At 38.2% G+C, this 19,317-nt stretch overlaps 1 protein-coding gene across 2 annotated transcripts in view; it reads left to right on the forward strand.

Annotated features, from left to right (window-relative positions):
* Positions 1-19,317, forward strand: part of MANBA (mannosidase beta) — a 139,177-nt gene that overhangs the window by 8,741 nt on the left and 111,119 nt on the right. For both annotated transcript variants that reach the window (XR_009701048.1, XM_061191668.1), the window contains exons 4-7: positions 341-511; positions 5,464-5,587; positions 15,307-15,482; positions 16,371-16,481. Coding sequence is in view for 1 of the 2 variants with exons in the window: in XM_061191668.1 (XP_061047651.1) it covers positions 341-511; positions 5,464-5,587; positions 15,307-15,482; positions 16,371-16,481 (582 nt within the window). In the remaining variant the exon portion in view is untranslated. The remainder of the gene's footprint in view (positions 1-340; positions 512-5,463; positions 5,588-15,306; positions 15,483-16,370; positions 16,482-19,317) is intronic.

Genomic DNA, 19,317 nt, shown 5'->3' on the forward strand with positions numbered 1-19,317 from the left:
TGTCTAGGAAATCCTTGGCAATTCAAAGCCATGTGTAAATAGCCAGAGCAGACATTCCAGGACTAAAGATAGTCTCTGCTTGCTCTGTTTGCCTAGGACCATCATCTGTCAGTAAAAATAGCAGGAGAAAACCTAGAAATCTACGTTTGGGTAGGAGAATGTGATCAGTTATAACTAAAAGTAGGCAACTAAGTTATACTATTTTGGAGAAGTGCTTTCTCCTGCAAAAAGGCTGAACCTAAAGATTTCAATTATTTTATGCATCTTTCATACATTCTGCCTATATCTAAAATTTTACACAGGAGGCTACTTTCACATTTGTTCTTTCCCTTTAATTTAGAGCTTTGATATTACACATGTGGTCCAAGCAGTAAACATCATTGAGGTGCATTTCCAGTCACCAGTGATATATGCGGACCAGAGGAGTAAAGTTCACACTCACTACAGTGTGCCCCCCAACTGCCCTCCGCGTGTGCAGGATGGCGAATGCCATGTCAACTTTATTCGCAAGGTAACAGTCTCGCAATGGAGGGGCTTTAGCCTTGAGGATGGGATGAGGGCGTATGAAATGCTTGTTTGAAGACTCCAGTTGTATTTCAGAAGTTGGGCATCTCTTTCCTGCCCCCTTAGTGGGATTTAAAAATTAGAAATAAGAACCAAAAGTTACAAGAATTTTTGTAGAGAGCTTGTCTTTCTAGGTTTCCTTCTTGAGGAGTGCTTCAGAACTTAGATAACATTGGAAAAAGAAGAAAAATAGGTGACTGATAATGTACCTTTACAATTTTTTTTTTTTTTTGACTGTGCCACGAGGCTTGCAGGGATCTTAATGCCCCGACCAGGGATTGAACCCATGCCCCCTGCAGTGGAAGCGCAGAGTCCTAACCACTGGACCGCCAGGGAATTCCCCCTTCACAATTTTTTTAAAAAAACACCTGGGTTTATCAGACTTTTCACCAGACTATAGGGTTCATATTTATGAGTGATTCTTATTACTAGCCTTCTGCAACTGTCGATATATTTGCTGACATGCGATATTTTACTGCTAGGTTCTCATAAAATCTAACAAAACCCACAGGTGATAAATATTCTTTGTGTATGATCTCGGTATAGATGACTTGGATTTACCCTAATACATGGATGAATTAGTATATTGTGTGACACTTAGTTTTTAGTTTTACTTAAAATTTTTAAAATTGTGGTAAAATACACATAACACAGAACTTACCATCTTAACTATTTTAAGTGTACAGTTCAGTAGGATTAAATATGTTCACATCGTTGTGAAACCTATCTCCGGAACGTTTTCATCTTGCAAAACTGAAACTCTATACCCATTAAAAAACAACTCCCCGCTTTCCCCAACTCTCAGCCCCTGGCAACCACCATCTTTCTGTTTCTAGGAGTTTGACTCCTCTAGATACCTCATATAAGTAGAATCATACAGTATTTGTCTTTTTGTGACTGGCTTAGTTCACTTAGTATAATGTCCTCAAGGTTCATCTGTGTTTAGCATGTGTCAGAATTTCCTTCCTTTTTTTTTTTTTTTAAATTTTTTTTTTTTAAATATATTTATTTATTTATTTATTTTCATTTTTTGCTGCGTTGGGTCTTCGTTTCTGTGCGAGGACTTTCTCTAGTTGCGGCAAGTGGGGGCCACTCTTCATCGCGGTGCGCGGGCCTCTCACTATCGTGGCCTCTCTTGTTGCGGAGCACAAGCTCCAGATGCGCAGGCTCAGTAATTGTGGCTCACGGGCTTAGTTGCTCCGCGGCATGTGGGATCTTCCCAGACCAGGGCTCGAACCCGTGTCCCCTGCATTCGCAGGCAGATTCTCAACCACTGCACCACCAGGGAAGCCCTCCTTCCTTTTTAAGACCAACTAAATTCCATTGTATATTGGGTTGGCCAAAAAGTTCGTTCGGGCTTTTCCATAGCATCTTATGGGAAAACCCGAACGAACTTTTTGGCCAACCCATACCACAGGTGCCTAAAGCTCAGTGTGTCCAACACTGCACTTGGGATCTACACCCTGCTCCCAGGGCTCCTTGTCTCACTGAATGGAATACCATTCAAAGCAGTCATTCAAACCAGAAGCCTCAGAGTTATTTTTGATACCTCCCTGTCTCTTTTTTTTTTTTTTAATTTATTTATTTTATTTATTTTTGGCTGCGTGTGGGCTTTCTCTAGTTGCGGCGAGCGGGTATGGTGCACGGGCTTAGTTGCTTCCAGGCATGTGGGATCTTCCCGGACCAGGGCTCGAACCCGTGTCCCCTGCATTGGCAGGCGGATTCTCAACCACTGCGCCACCAGGGAAGCCCTTCAGTAGTTCTTGAATCTGCTCTTGCTCCATTTCTACTCCCGTGCTTGGCTTCAATATATTATCATTTCTTGCATCAAATATTGCCCTGGTTGCCTAACTGGTACCCTACAACCTCGTTTGCCTTCCTGCAATTAATTTGCCAAGGAGCAGCCAGAATGTTCCTCTCAGATAAAAATCATAGCACCCCCCCTTTGTAAAAATCTTCAACAGTTTCTTGTTGCTTTTAGGGGAAAGTCCAAAGTTCTTAGCTCAGGCTGCCCCGTGCCCACTGCTCCAGTCTTCTGCCCATCTCTTCCCATTGTTTTCTCTTAATTTCCTGGAATGCATCATATTCTCTTGCATCTTGAGGGCTTTGCATATGCTGTTCCTTCTGAAAGGGATGCATTCACTTCCCTCTCCCCTAGACACACTGGAGAAGTGGTGCTCACCTTTCACGTCTCCATATAAAAGTCACTGTTATTCAGGGAAACTTGTCTTGACACCCGTTCTCCCCCCATCATATGTTCCCTGTCTATTGCCTTTGGATTTGTGACTATTTGTTCAATGCCTCAATTTCTTGCTATACTGTGAGTGCTGTAAGCAGAAGGACTGTTTCTGTTTTGTATCTCGACATACTTCCAGCCTGAAACATAGAAAGCACTTCACAAATATCTTTGAATAAGTGAAAACTTTTATTTGGAGAGATTGTATGAATAAGAGTGATTTGTAACCCTTGCTGGGGAAAATAATCTGCCTTATAAGATGTTGAATATTTTTGCCCTCCTCCTTCTCTCTATCCCTAATAAAAGAATTATATATCTGAACTTAAAAACTCTCCAATAAACGTCCCCAAGATGGTTTTCATTCTGAGCATGGGAATCTGATATTTAAGTGGTGATTTTATATGATGTGGATGCTGTGAAGTGGTTTTATTTATTTATTTATTTATTTATTATTTTTTTAGACATCTTTATTGGAGTATAATTGCTTTACAATGGTGTGTTAGTTTCTGCTTTATAACAAAGTGAATCAGCTATACATATACATATATCCCCATATCTCCTCCCTCTTGTGTCTCCCTCCCTCCCACCCTCCCTATCCCACCCCTCTAGGTGGTCACAAAGCACTGAGCTGATCTCCCTGTGCTATGCGGCTGCTTCCCACTAGCTATCTATTTTACATTTGGTAGTGTGTATATGTCCATGCCACTGTCTCACTTCGTCCAGCTTACCCTTCCCCCTCCTTGTGTCCTCAAGTCCATTCTCTACCTCTGCGTCTTTATTCCTGTCCTGCCCCTAGGTTCTTCAGAACCATTTTTTTTGTTTTTTTGTTTTTTTTTAGATTCCATATATATGTGTTAGCATATGGTGTTTGTTTTTCTCTTTCTGACTTACTTCACTCTATATGACAGTCTCTAGGTCCATCCACCTCACTACAAATAACTCAATTTCGTTTCTTTTTATGGCTGAGTAATATTCCATTGTATATATGTGCCACATCTTCTTTATCCATTCATCTGTCGATGGTGTGAAGTGGTTTTTATTCTTTGTTTTTCTCTGTAATAGAAACTAAGTTATCTCTGTTTTAGATAAATACAGAGCTTAGGAAATAATACTTAAATGAGAACAGTTTGGGCAAATCCTCAGGCTCTATCCTACAAGTGTTCCATTCAGGAAGATCTCAGTACTTTTTCTGGTGCTTGTTCTTTTTTAAAAGCTTAACTCACAGCCTCACAAAATTTAATTGACTGTGTTTTACAAATATTCTTTTTTCTTTTAAGAAGAGGGAATTAGAAAAATTCTGCTCTGATCACCTGTGTCAGTGTCTAAATGCTGAACTGATTGTTTTTGGGCTGTAAGTTCAGAAACCAGGATTTCTGAATTCATACTGGAGGAAATAGGGGTTGGCAAGAAACTCTAGTTAGAGTTTCTTAAACTGTTGTATCTTTATCTTTATCTGTTTCTTCATTCTTTATAGTTATTACATTTAAATATTATAGTGGGTACAGAGATATTTGGGAGAAATTTAAAGAGTAACTATTGTGTTGCTTCAGTGTAATATGCTTTTGAAGAATAAATGTACATAATTAGATTTTATGGTCTTAGAACATTTCTGCCAAATTTAACTATGTTGCCTAGGTTGATAGATTAGTTATTGTTTTAGTTATCTATTGCTGTGTAACAATTATACCAAAACTTATCAGCTTAAAACAACATTTATTATCACAGTTTCTGTCAGTCAGGAATGCAGGTGTGGCTTAGCTGGGTACCTCTGGCTCAAGGTCACTCATGAGGTTACTGGCAAGCTGTGGACCAGGGCTGCAGTCACCTTAAGCCTGGATGAGGCCTACCTAAGCTCACCCATGTGGTTATTGGCAGGCTTCAGGTGGGCTTCCAGGCTCACTCATGTGGGCCTCTCTACAGAGCTGCCTTACGGCATGGCAGCTGACTTCCCCCTTGGCCAAGAGAGAGCTGAGAGAGCACCCAAAACAGAAGGTGCACTCTTTTATAACCTAATTTTGGACGTGCTCTCACTGCTGTTGTATTCTGTTGGTTAGAAGTGATTCATTAGGTCTAATCCGTACTCAAGGGGAGGGGGTTACACAAGGACGTGAATACCAGGAGAGGATCATTTTGGGTCATTTTAGATGCTGTATATGGGACACACACACACTATTATGGACTTAATTCTGTGCCCCCCAAGTTTGTATATTAAAGTCCTAACCCTCAGTAAGGTCAAAATGTCACTCTATTTGGAGATGAGGTCTTTAAAGAGGTGATTCAGTTAAATGAGACCATTAGGATTAGTCCTGATCCAGTATGGTTGATGTCCTTATAAGAAGAGGAAATTTGGACAACAGAGGGAGACACTAGGGGCATGTGTGTGTGTGTATGGAAAAGGCTATGTGAGGGCACAGTGAGAAGGTGGCCGTCTGTAAGCCCAGGAAACCAAACCTGCCAACACCTTGATCTTGGACTTCCCAGCCTCCAGAGCTATGCGAAAGTTAATTTCTATTGTTTAAGTCACCCAGTTTGTGGTATTTTGTTACGGCAGCCTTAGCAAACTAGTACACATGTACATAATATTTTAAAAGAAAAAGGTTTTCATAATGTTTAAGTTTCATGGTAATTAGAATCGATCTTCTTTTTTTCCCTTAAAATTACAGGCACAGTGTTCCTTTAGTTGGGACTGGGGGCCTTCCTTTCCTACCCAGGGCATCTGGAAAGATGTTAGAATTGAAGCCTATAATATTTGTCATCTGAACTACTTCACATTTACCCCCGTATATGGTAAGCTAAGAGCTGTGATTTCTTGTTTTTCTTTTTTGAGCCTCCTCTATGTTATAAAAATTGGGTTTATAATTTGAATATATATATAGTTGGCCCTTGAACAACATGGGTTTGAACTGTGCAGGTCCACTTATGTGCGGATTTTTTTCAGCAAATACTACAGTACTACATGATCCGAGGTCTGTTGAATCCATCAATTCAGAACTGTGGATGTGGAGGGCTGACTTTGAGCATCAGTGGATTTTGGTATCTCCAGCAGGTCCTGGAACCAATCTGCTGTGAATACCGAGGGACAACTGTACTTTTCAGAGACTTATTTTAAAAAAAATTTATGGCACATTAAATTTAGAAAAGTGAAAAATATGTACAAACTGATTTGTCATGAAAAATTTTTAAAAATTAATTAATTAATTAATTTTTGGCTGTGTTGGGTCTTCATTGCTGCACGCGGGCTTTCTCTAGTTGTGGCGAGCGGGGGCTACTCTATGTTGTGGTGCGCCGGCTTCTCATTGCCGTGGCTTCTCTTGTTGCAGAGCACGGGCTCTAGAGTGCAGGCTCAGTAGTTGTGGCGCATGGGCTTAGTTGCTCTGCGGCATGTGGGATCTCCCTGGACCAGGGCATGAACCTGTGTCCCCTGCATTGGCAGGCGAATTCTTAACCACTGCGCCACCAAGGAAGTCCCTGTCATGAAAATTTACTGTATAAAGCAGTTAAGTAGGTGAGTACCTACCTTTTAACATATTCTGAAAAATAGAAAATGAGAGGAAGAAAGAAAGAAAGAAAAGAAAGGAAAGAGGGAGGGAGGGAGGGAGGGAAGGAAGCTCTGTTCTCCCAAGCTGTTTCTTAAAAGAATTTGGGCTGCTGGCTTGCACTCCTTTTTGCTGCCCCTGTAGTCACTTTCGGAACTCCATGGTGCTGAGTTCTTGGTTTGCTTAAATCATTGGGCTGACTTTCTGTCACTGCACATTTTCTCCTCTGAAGGCCATGACATACCAGCCTTGTTAAGAGTTGAAAATAAACTGGAAGACAGACAAGGCATTAAAGAAACTCTCATAAGGTAAAGAATACTACTTTTTCAGTTGAAAGGAGCATTGAAGAAAACCTCAGAAATCTCACAGATGTCAATGAATTGGTTAAAAACTGGTCAAATATTTATTGAGTTCTTTGCCCAGCACTGTGTGTATTTGGCATAGAAAAGAAGTTTAATGTGTTTACTCATCCCAGCAAGTTGGTTGAGGTGGGGAGGGGAGATATAAACAATTATCAAGCCAAACTAGATTGTGTCATAGTCTTCGGGATGGCAGTCCCAGTAGTTCAGAAAACCAGAGATCAAAGGATTTGAGAAGTTAGGGAAATCAGGGTGAAGGTGGAGGCAAATGGGATTTTAAATGATAACTCACGATGCTCCATCCAGGTCCGTGCAGGCCTAACTAGATGAAGTCTGTAAGCAGTATGTGGTGTGTCCATACAAGAGTTCTGTTGTCTTTAGGGCCCTGGTGACCCTAGATTTCTCTTCAATGGAGCCAAATCTGTGTTTTCTAAAGCGAGAAGACAAAAGCATATCAGAGATGGTTGATAATTGAGGAAGTTATTAGGTGCTGCTGGCATTTTTAAATGTTTAAAAGGCATTGGAGGGCTTCCCTGGTGGCGCAGTGGTTGAGAATCTGCCTGCCAATGCAGGGGACACGGGTTCGAGCCCTGGTCTGGGAAGATCCCACATGCCGCGGAGCAACTAGGCCCGTGAGCCACAACTACTGAGCCTGCGCGTCTGGAGCCTGTGCCCCACAACAAGAGAGGCCACGACAGTGGAAGGCCCGTGCACCACGATGAAGAGTGGCCCCCGCTTGCTGCAACTAGAGAAAGCCCTCGCACAGAAACGAAGACCCAACACAGCCAAAAATAAATTAAAAAAAAAAAAAAAAAAAAGGCATTGGAAGATCTAATGTAAATTGCACATATAAATGTGGCTGTTTAGAGCTTTCTAGTTTAGTGTTTCTCAAACTATTCTTCAGAGGCTCAACACGAATTGAGCCTTGCTATGAAATCAAATACATAACGGTTCACTCCCCCCCATCCCCACCTGTAATTTTTCTCAGGTGTATATAATAAAACCTACTGTAAGAAGGGGTCTGATTTTGCCAAAAGTTATTTATTTATTAGTTTTGAAGTTTAATCAGTGTTTTAGGTGGTTAGCAAAAAGTGCTATGAGTTCCAGGTATCCTGATATCTGAAAAAATTTGAATAACACTGCTCTAGTTTAATTTAAAATTTTGAATATGAAGCTAAACATTTCTTCCTGAATATGCGTCATTAGGGTTCAGTTTATTTACCATTAGTGACTGGGCGAATTTTATTTGAATTATATCAATTTAAGTGATGCTTAAAATTTAATTTAGACTCAGTGTAATCAATTATCCATACCAACTACATTTTTGATGTTTTATGACTACAATATATTTTGTACTTAACATAGGGAAAAATATGTTTCCTGTTCAGAAGATGTGTCCTGTGCATATTAAGCAGAAATTCTTATATTTTTGATTAATTTTATAGATTTCAATTTGGTTACTTGATGTAATAGAGAAAATTGAAGCATAAACTTATGAAAGCATTAGGAGAGGAACTTCCTTTAGGATTTTTTCAGAATTTTTTTTTTCAGTTTGTATTTGGAAGATAGCAATCATTACTGAAATCAATAGAAACTTAGAAGTTGAAAATAATAGAGAATAAACTAATGTATTCTGGATACTTTTTGCGTTTATTTGGTACACAGTTTGAGGCAGGCATTGAGAGTTACTAAACATTTTTTAAAAGGATTAGTTCATAATCAAAAGTAGATACATATAATTTTTATTTAAAATCAAATACTGTATTCATTTTTAAAATTTAAGTGTGAAATGAGATTAGTCAAAACTAATGCAAGCAGTGGCTAATCTCTGTATAATAGTACTATAGATAGTTTGTATTTTATTCTTCTAAATTTTTATATTGAGCCTATATTGTCTCTATAATAAGGGAAGAAAACAGTTAAACTAATCTAGTATCTAGTAATTTCAGCCAGCTTATTATGAAAGGCTAAACTACTTTGACTTTGTGGCACTTTCTGTTTTCTGCCTATTGAGGCTAGAAGAAAATAACCTTTTTGCTTTTCCAAATGTTTAATTTATTTCTTAATTTAAAATTAGTGAGTTTAACCCTAAAGATCAAATGACCAACCATAGTTCCCCAATTTAATTGTATAAAATATGACAGAAAAAAGGCTGTTAGACTTTTAAAAACTAACTTGAAAATTTTCTTTATGTATATATATATATATTTTTTTCTTTTCTGCATTCTTAATCCTTAGCATAGTGGTTTCTAAACTTTTGTACTTTTGAATATCCTTTGGTCATTTGTTTAATTTTGCCCTAACCTCAGCTTCCTAAATGATTTTCACATATTCTTAATATTTAAGGTAATAAAAGCAAATTTATATTTGGAAAAAATAGTGAGGTCAAAGGGAAACGAGTTACTCTCATTATCTCTGAGGCTCTTGCCATTTATCTGGGTTTTGAGAGATACCAATTTATTGATGAGACTCTCTAAAACGTCATTAGAAAATATTTATTTGAATGTGTGTATGTGTGTGTGTGAGAGAGAGAGGTAGAGAGACATATATTCATTTATTGATCATCTCCATGCTAAGTCTTTCGTATTTGTAATCTGATGTAAATTGTTCATATTAGGCCCTAAAATTTATTAGGGAGGGATGGTTGTCTAGTTTTATGAACTTTTCATAAGGTTACATAGACATATTAAGTCCAAATATATAATAAGTATGTTCTGATGAAACACTGCATTGTTTAATCTTCTGTTACCACAGTTAGAAAGAAATAAAATAGAGATGTTTTTCAACATGTAAATCTTCCTGTTGAGCTGAGGTGAGCTGTGGATCTTTGACCTGTGCTTGGGCAATTCCATTCCTCAGAGATGCTGCCTTCCCGACCGTATCCACATTTACTTGCTGCCTTAGCCTAAAACACCCCGTCTCTTCATTCTTGAAGACATAGCCTCTGAGTTGGAAGAGTGGGCCTAGCTCCTAGCTCGACCCTAGCCTGCCCAACAGTGGCCTTTATTGAAGGTCATTGCTGCCCTTTGCTTACAGCTTAATATAGAGAATATAATATTACAACATAGCAAAGATTTGTCAATCTTGCTTAGTGCCTTGTTTAATGCATTCCTTTTTGAATGCAAGCATGCATTCATTTTTTTCTTACATTCATTCTGAATCACTTTTTCATTACCCATAAAATGAAGGTATTCACCCTCGAAAATATATTTATGGGTAGGTAGGTTGCTTGAATAATCTCTGACTAGCTGCCTTGTTGTGTAAGTCGATTTTTTTTTTTCTCTAGAACTTACCAATTTATGTTGTTTGGTGAGGGGGGGTGGGGGGATTTTGCTTTGTGTCTGTTTTGTTTTGATTTCATCTTTGAGGATTTTGTCCTGCTGAATAGGCAAGGAGATCTTGCTGCTTGGGAAAGAAGGGGAAAACAGCTGTTGTAACTAACTGTAAGCCTGCTTTTCTGGCTAATGCAAGCTGTTAGCTCTTTGAAAAGCAGCTACTGTAGTCTGTCCTCTAATTCTGGCAGGAGTATGGGGATATATCCTCTGTTTGAATTTCAACATTCTGTGGCTTGTTGTCATTGCTGTTCCTTCAAATGCACAAGACTGTCTCTTCATTGCAGCTTTGTATCACCTATGAAAGATGCAAGATGAAGCGAGCAGGCAGAAGGAGGAGCTGGGAGGCGCTCAGCAGGACTAATCAAGGCAGCTATCTTTGAATAGCTTGCCCCCCAGTGAGATGAAGCATCTTTTTCATCTTACATAAGCAGTCCACCAACATTTGCAGATCCATCCCATGCTGACCTGAGTGTTCTTCCATGTCCCTGCTGGTTCTTAGCCCTTCCAAATGCCATCCTGTATTCTTAACTGTGACCTTCGGGTATATTTTGTTTCTTTAAGTAGATTCAACATCTTTGCTCTTTGTGATTAGGGTATAATTCATAGTGCCTGTCAAGTTTCACAGACAGTAATTATTCAAGAAATATATTTCCGCTGTTTGGCAGAAATGCTCACATAACTGTTGTCATGCCTTTGCCAGGTAGTTTAGGTTACAAAGATAGTATTTTGACAGATGGAGGAACTGTGGCACCATGTAATTATGCATTTAGTGGAAGGTCAGACACATTCTTTATGTTAGTAGATTTCAGTGTTTTTTCTTTTTTACAAAGACACTCATATTAAGAGGCTAATATTTTATGGTTACAGTTGCTTCAAATGCTTTGTTTCACATTATACGTATTTGCTATTAGGACTTAGGATTCTGAAGGACAAAAAGCACCTTTGCTTTTGGTCTTCCTCATTATTCATATGCAAATTTCAATCTGTGCGTGCCTGCTAGCGTCTTTCTTTTTGATAGGTGCCTCTGTGGGAGATGCGTGGAAGGTAGAGAGCACTGGAGTTAGGAAACCTGGGCCCTTGTCCTGTCCACTGGCTCGGGAGCTTTGAGCTAGTTCTACAGTCAAGGCCTCAAATACCACATCTGCAAAGTAACTAGGAGATGGCCAAGTTTCTTTCGCCTCTAACATTCCACGGTTCTTTCTCTGTGTTTGTAAATTACAGCACTCATTACAGCCTAGTGAGGGTATAAGTGTGGAAGAACCAGCTTTTTTTGAAGCTAGATATATGATTAAATGAAGGTACTGATATTTGAGGCTTAATTACAGTCAGTTAAAGCAAGGCTTAAGGTGTAGTTTGAGAGTAAGTCTTTCTGTAGTTATGGACACACTTGAATTAATGTAACTCAGCCGTCTTCTTATTTTTCTACTTCCATGTCTTCCTATACGTTTTTTTTTTTCCTCTTAGACAGTCGAATAAAGCTGTTTTTTTTAAAAAAAATTTTTGTCCTGACCACATCTTGACAAAGAAGTGGACTATATGGGACTATAAAAGGAGCTGGCACATTTTAGAGGGTTTTAAAAGTTAACGTACTGGGACTTCCCTGGTGGTCCAGTGGTTAAGAATCCACCTTCCAATGCAGGGGACGCGGGTTTGATCCCTGGTAGGGATCCCACATGCCACGGGGCAGCTAAGCCCCTGTGCTGCAACTACCAAGCCCGTGTGCTCCAGAGCCCGCATGCCACAACTAGAGAGAACCCCGCACGCCGCAATGAAAGATCCCGCACACTGCGACGAAGATCCTGTGTGCCGCAACAAAGACCCGACACAGCCAAATAAATTAAAAAAAAAAAAACAGGTTAATGTATTGGCCACTCCTACACAAATTGGAGTTGTCCTGAAGATTGTTTGCATGAAGAAGCAGCACACGTTCATCTGGGCTGTGCAGCTGGTTACCCTTTCTACAAATTCCCATCCGAGTCAGACTCATGGTGATTTGTTTGTTTGTTTGTTTTTGAAGAAATCTCACTGAATCAGCTTTGGAAGAATCTGAAAATGAATCAATGGCCAGAACCACATTCTCTGCCCTGCCCTGGGTTGCCCACCTGGTTGAGGTTAAATGGAACAAACTATAGACTGTAGTGTCTTCTGCAGGGAGCAGGGCATCAGCTAGGACGTCGCTGAGGCTCCAGGCCAGGGAAGGCCTCAAGTTGTAGAGAGAGCTCATCAGCTTGCTCTCCACCCTGTTTTGATAATGAGTTCCTGTCCTGTTTGGGCCCAGGGTTGATAAGTCAGGGTGAGGAAGGATGCAAAACTTGGTGTCATTGAGAGGGAGACCTGGGAGGGGATTTTAAGTCATTTAGTAAACTTTCTTCTTTCTTATCCCATCCCCAGTACTTTGTCCATTTTTGAAATGATCACGCATTCTACTTCAGGAGAGCTGGGGGTGATAGGTATTCTTTAGGAAAGGATAACTTGTTAGTGCTGGAAGAGATATGCTGGGAAGCTGCATTCTAGAAATGGGTCTTGATTTATAAGAGGGAGCTCTCCTTAACTAGAAATAAGATTATACATTTTAAAATTAGCCAGTGAAAAGAAGTGACCAGGTAATACCAGGAAAATTATTATTTAAGACTCTCAATATGCTCTGTGAACCTAAACTACTGAAATTCTCCATGGCTTCTGGAAGGAAGGGTTGTACTTCATTTGGAAGAAGAAAAGAGAGCAAAATATGTTGGTGTAGGGTATTTGGTAATGACACGATAGGCTTGTAAATCTTCATGTTGGGTTTTTAATTCCTCAGCTTTAGCTTTTTCATTTAGTGGCACCCGAGGGAGTTAACAGGATGAGATCCAGAGGAGTGCCGATTTACTTTAGAACTTGCCATGTTAGAAGCAATAGAAACTGGACAATTTTGCCAGTAACCTTTGGGAATTACTCTGTCTTCCTGCTGGAGGCCCTTGCAAGCAGCTGATTCTCTGCTGAAGAAGTGATAGGAAATGGCCAAGGAGCCTGCCTTTTTAAAAAAATTTTTGGCTACACTGCACGGCATGTGGGATCTTAGTTCCCTGACCAGGGATCAAACCTGTGCCACCTGCATTGGAAGGTGGAATCTTAACCACTGGACCGCCAGGGAAGTCCCAGGGAGCCTGCTTGAACTTGGTGGTTATTGGTTGGTAGGAGAGGCCTAGAGGGCAGAACTAAAACCTCTAGGTGGAAATGAAAGAAAAGTGGATTTCAAATCAATGTAGAGAATGACTTTCCAATAGTCAAGTTTAGCAGAAAGGGAGGCAGAGGTTTTTGTCATTATATTAAAGATATAAAAGACAGATTAGAATGGACTTTCGGGGGAAATATATTAGGGTAGAGATCAGCAAACTTTTTCTGTAAAGGGTCAGGTAGTGAATATTTTAGCTTTTTGGGCCATATCGCCTTTGTTGCAGTTACTCAACTCTGCCTTTGTAGCATGAAGGCAACCGAAGACAATATGTAAAATATGAGCATGGCTGCTGTCTGGCCTGCTGGGCTGCCATGACAAAATACCAAAGACTGGTCGGCTTCAACCACAGAAATTGACTTCTCACAGTTCTGGAAGCTGGGAAGTCCAAGATCAAGGTGCTGGCTGATTTGGTTTGTGTTGAGGGCCTGCTTCCTGGCTTGTAGATGGCCAGCTTTCTAGTTGTGTTCTCACATGGTTGGGGGCTGGGGGGGTGTGCGGGGAGAGAGAGAGAAAGAAAGAAATTGATCTCTTCCTCTTCTTATAAGGCTACTGACCTATCAGAATAGGACCCCACCTTTATGAACTCATTTAACCTGATTACCTCCTAAAAAACCCTGTCTCCAGATAGAATCACATTAGGGGTTAGGGCTTCAACATATGAATTTTGGGGGGAATGATACAATTCAGTCCATAGCAGCTGTGTTCCAATAAAATTTTATTTATAAAAATAGGTGGTGGTCCAGATTTGGCCCAAGGACCATAGTTTGCTAGCCTGTGGTCTAGAGGAAATCAAACACATCAGAAAGTAGACTAGGTGATCTGTCAGCACACTTCTAGTTCACCAGTTTTGTGAATCTGTGCTGTTTTGGTCAAAGACTCAGCCAAAGGACATATTTGATGTCTATCATAGCTTGACATCATTAAATGTTCTCCTATATGATAAGATCCTCTCCGCACTGTAAAAATCCTGAGCACCACTAAGATGTGGTTTGGGGGAAATTATTTGGATTGAGTTGGCAGAATTTAGAGGTTAAATGTGCAGTCTCTAGTTTTAGACTGTCTTGGTTCACATCTGCCACTTACTAGTTATGTGATCTTGGGCGAGTTACTTAATTTCTCTGTCTCAGTTTTCTCATTTATAAAATGATGATAGTAGTGGAATTTACCTTATAGCAATGGTGTGATGCTTAAATAAGTTAATACATGTTGAGAGCATAAAACAATGCCTAGCTCATAGTAAGTTCTTGGTAAATGTTATCTATTATTATTTCTTGAAATAAAAGATAGTAAGGGAAACCAGAGGGAATATGATTTCGAGTTAAAGGTGAGGTAGCTGTCAAAGATTTAAGGATGTTTTAGAAAATAAACAGCTTTGGATCACATTGGAGTGTGTGCTTCTGTTTGAGAACAATAAAAATGTGATAAAAGGAATATGAATATTTTTCTAAACAACCTTTAATTCTCCTATCCTAGTATTATCACACGTTTGTACTTGTCCACATCCCATTAGACCCTTAGCTCATGAGGGCAGGGGCCATGTTTATTTACCTCCCATCACTTAGCAAAGAACATGGCACTTAGATGGTTCTCAGTACACATTTCTTGGATAAATAATTACATTTAAAATGCATCTTTATTTTTTCCACATCTGATTAATTCTAATACATCTAAGTTTATAACTTATTATATGGCTTAAAAACCCTCAGTATTTTTACTTTATAAAAAGGAACAAGCAAGTATGTTTGATAAATCAAGATTGATAAATCTTGGAAGATTTATGTTATCTTTTCATTTGTAATTTTCTATTTGTGCCATATTTATAAAGTTTTTGTGACTTATGATTGTAACATTTTTAGAGTAGAAGTATATATAAAAATATAATTTTGGTTATTCTTCAGAATTAAGGATTAAACTCTAAACATTAAAAGAGAATTTTCACTGAACTTTTGATCAGGATTGCATTTGTGGAGCACTTATAGTTTAGAAGCTGCTTTGGTCTTTTTTTCAGTGAATCCTACATAATATATATGTATTTTTTCTTTTTCTCTTTATACCTTAGATAACAATATCCAGGAGTGGAATCTTGAAATAGAGTCTTCTTTTGATGTTATCAGTTCAAAGCCAGTTTTGGGTCAAGCGATTATAGCCATCCCTGAATTAAAAATACAACAGACAAACAGCGTTGAACTTCATCATGGGGAAAGGATTGTTAAACTCTTTGTGAAAATTGACAAGGTGAATGATGGTACTTCCCGAGAAGCACTAAGATGAAAAGCAGTGTTGTTCAAAAGAAATGCTTAGAAACAAGGACCTGAGTATTAAAGAAAAGTGTACTTTTTCCAGTTTTTCTTTACTTTTAATCTGTTATATATTTTGTGTGTGTGCAAGCTAAGGAATGATTTTCCCAAATTTTAAGACTAAGAAAACGGAGGTTATGTGATTAATTTGGCATCCTCTCCTCTCAAAAAGTCAGGTGTGTTATATTTTAATTTTTCTGCAGTATTTGGAGTATCCTAAATCCAAAATACATTCTAAGCATCATGCTTAAATGCTGTGATTATTTTTGGTATTTGTAAACTATTTTGAATATTGGTACTTATTCTACATACAGAATTCTAATTCTAAGCTTATGATCTTTCGTAAGTAGAAGTGGACTGGATTTTACCTTTTCTTTTTCCTTTTCTTATTCCTCTAATTGACAATTGTGAGCTGAAAAGGATAGAGCAAATCAGCATTCAGTAACTGTTCAGATAAAGTAAGAACTCAAAACACTTTTCTAGTTCCGGGCTTGAGAGAAGAGTTAACCTCAAAGTCCAATTCTAAATGTTAAGAATGTAGAATAAATGTTAGCTGAGTGTTGCAATGGGAAGAGCTGTTTTTCTGAATGCCCACGTTATTTTGTTCTTTCCCTTCCCTTCTGGTATATTAATCCATGCTAAACTCCTAGCATGTTGATTTTTAAATATTATCTATGGATTGGTATAATTTGGCATAATACAAGGAGGGAGATTTATATTGCTCTGTGCTTGTCTATGAGAAATTGATGTGATGCTCTGAATTACTATATTATTTTGCTGAAAATATGCTACAGATTACTTAGACTGATATATTATTTTTTAAAAGAGTGTTACTATAGAAACTTGGTGGCCTCATGGACATGGAAACCAGACTGGGTACAACATGACAGTTCTTTTTAAGCTGGATGGAGGCTTAAGTTTTGAAAAATCAGCTAAGGTAAGCAAATACTTTAAGATATTTTGTGAAAAAAAGTATATTTCTTGTTAAAATAGCAACACAGATCTTTGTAGGAAGAGAAGAAACCAGCAAAACTTCTGTAACCCCACCACTCAGAGATAATTAGTAGTAATAGTTATATGCATTCAAAAGCTTCTGGTATGTGTATATTTATATTTTTTAATGGACCAGACTTTGCACATTATTTTATTTATAAATATTCTCCTACTGTGTTTTAAATTGTCCTTTATATCAAACTAATAGATGTATATAACTTTACAACTCAAATATTACTACAAGGTTCATATGAAAAATAGAATCCCTTGTCCATCCAACCCTTTCTGTTCCTATTTCCTACTCCTCAGAATCAATAATATTTAACTTTTTCTTATACGTTCTGCTGATTACCTTCATTTCTCCAAATAACATGCTTCTACTAGTGTTTTCTAATTTTTCAGTTTTGTATATTATCTATTGACTTCAGACCTAGAGGATGAGGGACCTACATGATTCTCTCTGATGACTCCTGCTTGGCCCACAATGTATACATTTTGCCTCCCTCTACCCTCCCAATGTAGTCATATGGCCATTTTTTGTTAACTCAATATTCAGTTTTTATATTATTATATTATGAAAATACTATTCAAAGCTGAACCACATGGTGTCCTAAAATTATATTTTCTTTCTTGTGCAACTTTCTGTTTTCCTCAGAGTTAATAATTGCCTCATGTTTCCGGTTGCTTTGTTTTCCCTTTTACTTCCTCTAAATCATATACAAACTCTCTAACATACCTTTTAAATTTAGTCACACTCACCTGGTAATCTGTCCACTGTTTATTATTACTATTATTTTTCCTTTGATTTTTGTTAGTTTTTGAAACTCTCTCTCCTAGAGCCATTTTCTCATCTCCCTGATCTTGCTTGGTTACTCTCTAGACCTTCTAGTTAACTGTTGTCCTGAAACTTCCTTTTATTATCATTCGAGGAATTCCCATCATCTGTCTTCTAGGAGCTCTAGGTATTGCCTTCATCCTTCTCATGGATTAAACATGGGATCCCGTTTCTTTGGACCCATGTTTCTCTCTCTCTTTTTGACTTTCTACTTTTGGTGAAACACTTTCTCCAATAGATTCCTGAGAATGTGTTGTAGGTAAAATGTAATTACATTCTAATTTCTGTTTTCTTGTATAGACCTGTTTGTGTTTGCTTCTGGAAGCTTTTAGGATTTCACTATCTTTGATAATTTAATATTTGAAAATTTGAAAATGAGTAGATTTTTGTTGTTGTTGTTATAGTCATCTTGTGGACTCTTCTGATCTAGAAACTCAATCTGGAAATTTTCTTGTATTATGTTGTTTATCATTTTTCATTCATTATTTTTGTTCTATTTTTCTGGTACAACTATTAATCAGATTGGACCTCCTAGACTGAGAAATATTCTTAGATTTCCCCTTTTATATCCCATCTTGTCTTCTTATTCTATATTCTGGGAGATTTACTTGATTTTATCTTACATTTTAAAATTAGGTATACTTTTGTTATCACTTAAAATTTTTTTTAAAGTTTTTTGTTATTTTATTTTAAAAATTGCATCCTATTTGTATTTCATGGTTATAATGTCTCTCATTTCTCTTAGAATTTTAACTAATATTCTGAGTAGTTTTAAAGTTTTCTTTGCATTTCTTTGTTTTTGTTTTCCACATTTCTTTATTCTTCTGCTTGTTTCAGTATCTGTCTTTTACATTAGAGACTTTCCTGGAATGTCAGTTATTCTTGGTGTCAATTCATTCTGAAGATTAAGCACAAAAATGCAGATGAAAAGCCCTATACGAGCCTCAGTGTTCAGTATTCAGGTGGAAATCCAGCTTTATAATGTGGTGATGCCCACATGTCTGTAGCTATAGATCTCTGTGTGAGTGTGTGTGTGTGTGTGTGTGTGTGTGTTTAGCCTTGCCAGTGAGGACATTCTCCAATCTCTTGTCTGGGGAGTATAAGACTAGTTGTTACCATTCAGGGAGTTTACTGGCAGAAAGGGATTAAAGTTCTGACCATCAAACATAGTTTCATCAGTTCTCCCTCTCACGCTGTGCTTTGTGTCCTCAAACCTCTTTGATTCTGAAAGGCAAAATGATAGGTGAGCTTCAGGACCCCTCCTCCAAACAATATACTTCAGTTCTGCTTTTGGAATGAGAACTTCTAAGTCACTATACATAAAACTGCATCTTTATGTTACTTTAAACATTCTAAAATTGAGTTCAGGGTTGGAATTGGAGCTATCTAGAGAAAACAGTGGAGAAAAATAGCCTCTGTCCTTTAATGCTCTCAAAGTACCTTTAGAGAAGGACCAATCCCCCCCTACCCGGAATCTACCAGGAACTGATATTTAAAACAAAATACAATAAAAATGTTTCCCCCTGAAGATATAACCATCTGGTTTGCCTCTAAATCTATGAATAAGCCTTATGGTAACCTCAGTTAGAGGATAGTGAAGGGCACAATTTGACTTTAGTCTAAAGAAATGACTAGGTCCTGCCGAGTTTGGGATACAGCACTAAGGATTGGAAAGAACTGCAGTTTGGCTGCTTATTTAGTCCTTCAAATGCCATTTCTGTGTATGTATAATGGGACAGTAAAGATGAGGTAACTTGAACCTGGCTTATGATAGTGTATAGTACTTACTTAATCAATTCCTTTCGGAGATTTCCTCTTTCCCCTTACATCAACCTTTGGTGTTTGCAATTGGCTGTGGTTGTACTCTGGTGTCAACTTCCATTTGGTATTACCTCTTCTGTGGGCCAGACACCATGCTCAGTTTGGAGCTATACCCTTCAGGAAC

Source organism: Eubalaena glacialis, chromosome 5 (genome assembly GCF_028564815.1).
Source record: "Eubalaena glacialis isolate mEubGla1 chromosome 5, mEubGla1.1.hap2.+ XY, whole genome shotgun sequence".
Lineage (NCBI taxonomy): Eukaryota > Metazoa > Chordata > Mammalia > Artiodactyla > Balaenidae > Eubalaena > Eubalaena glacialis.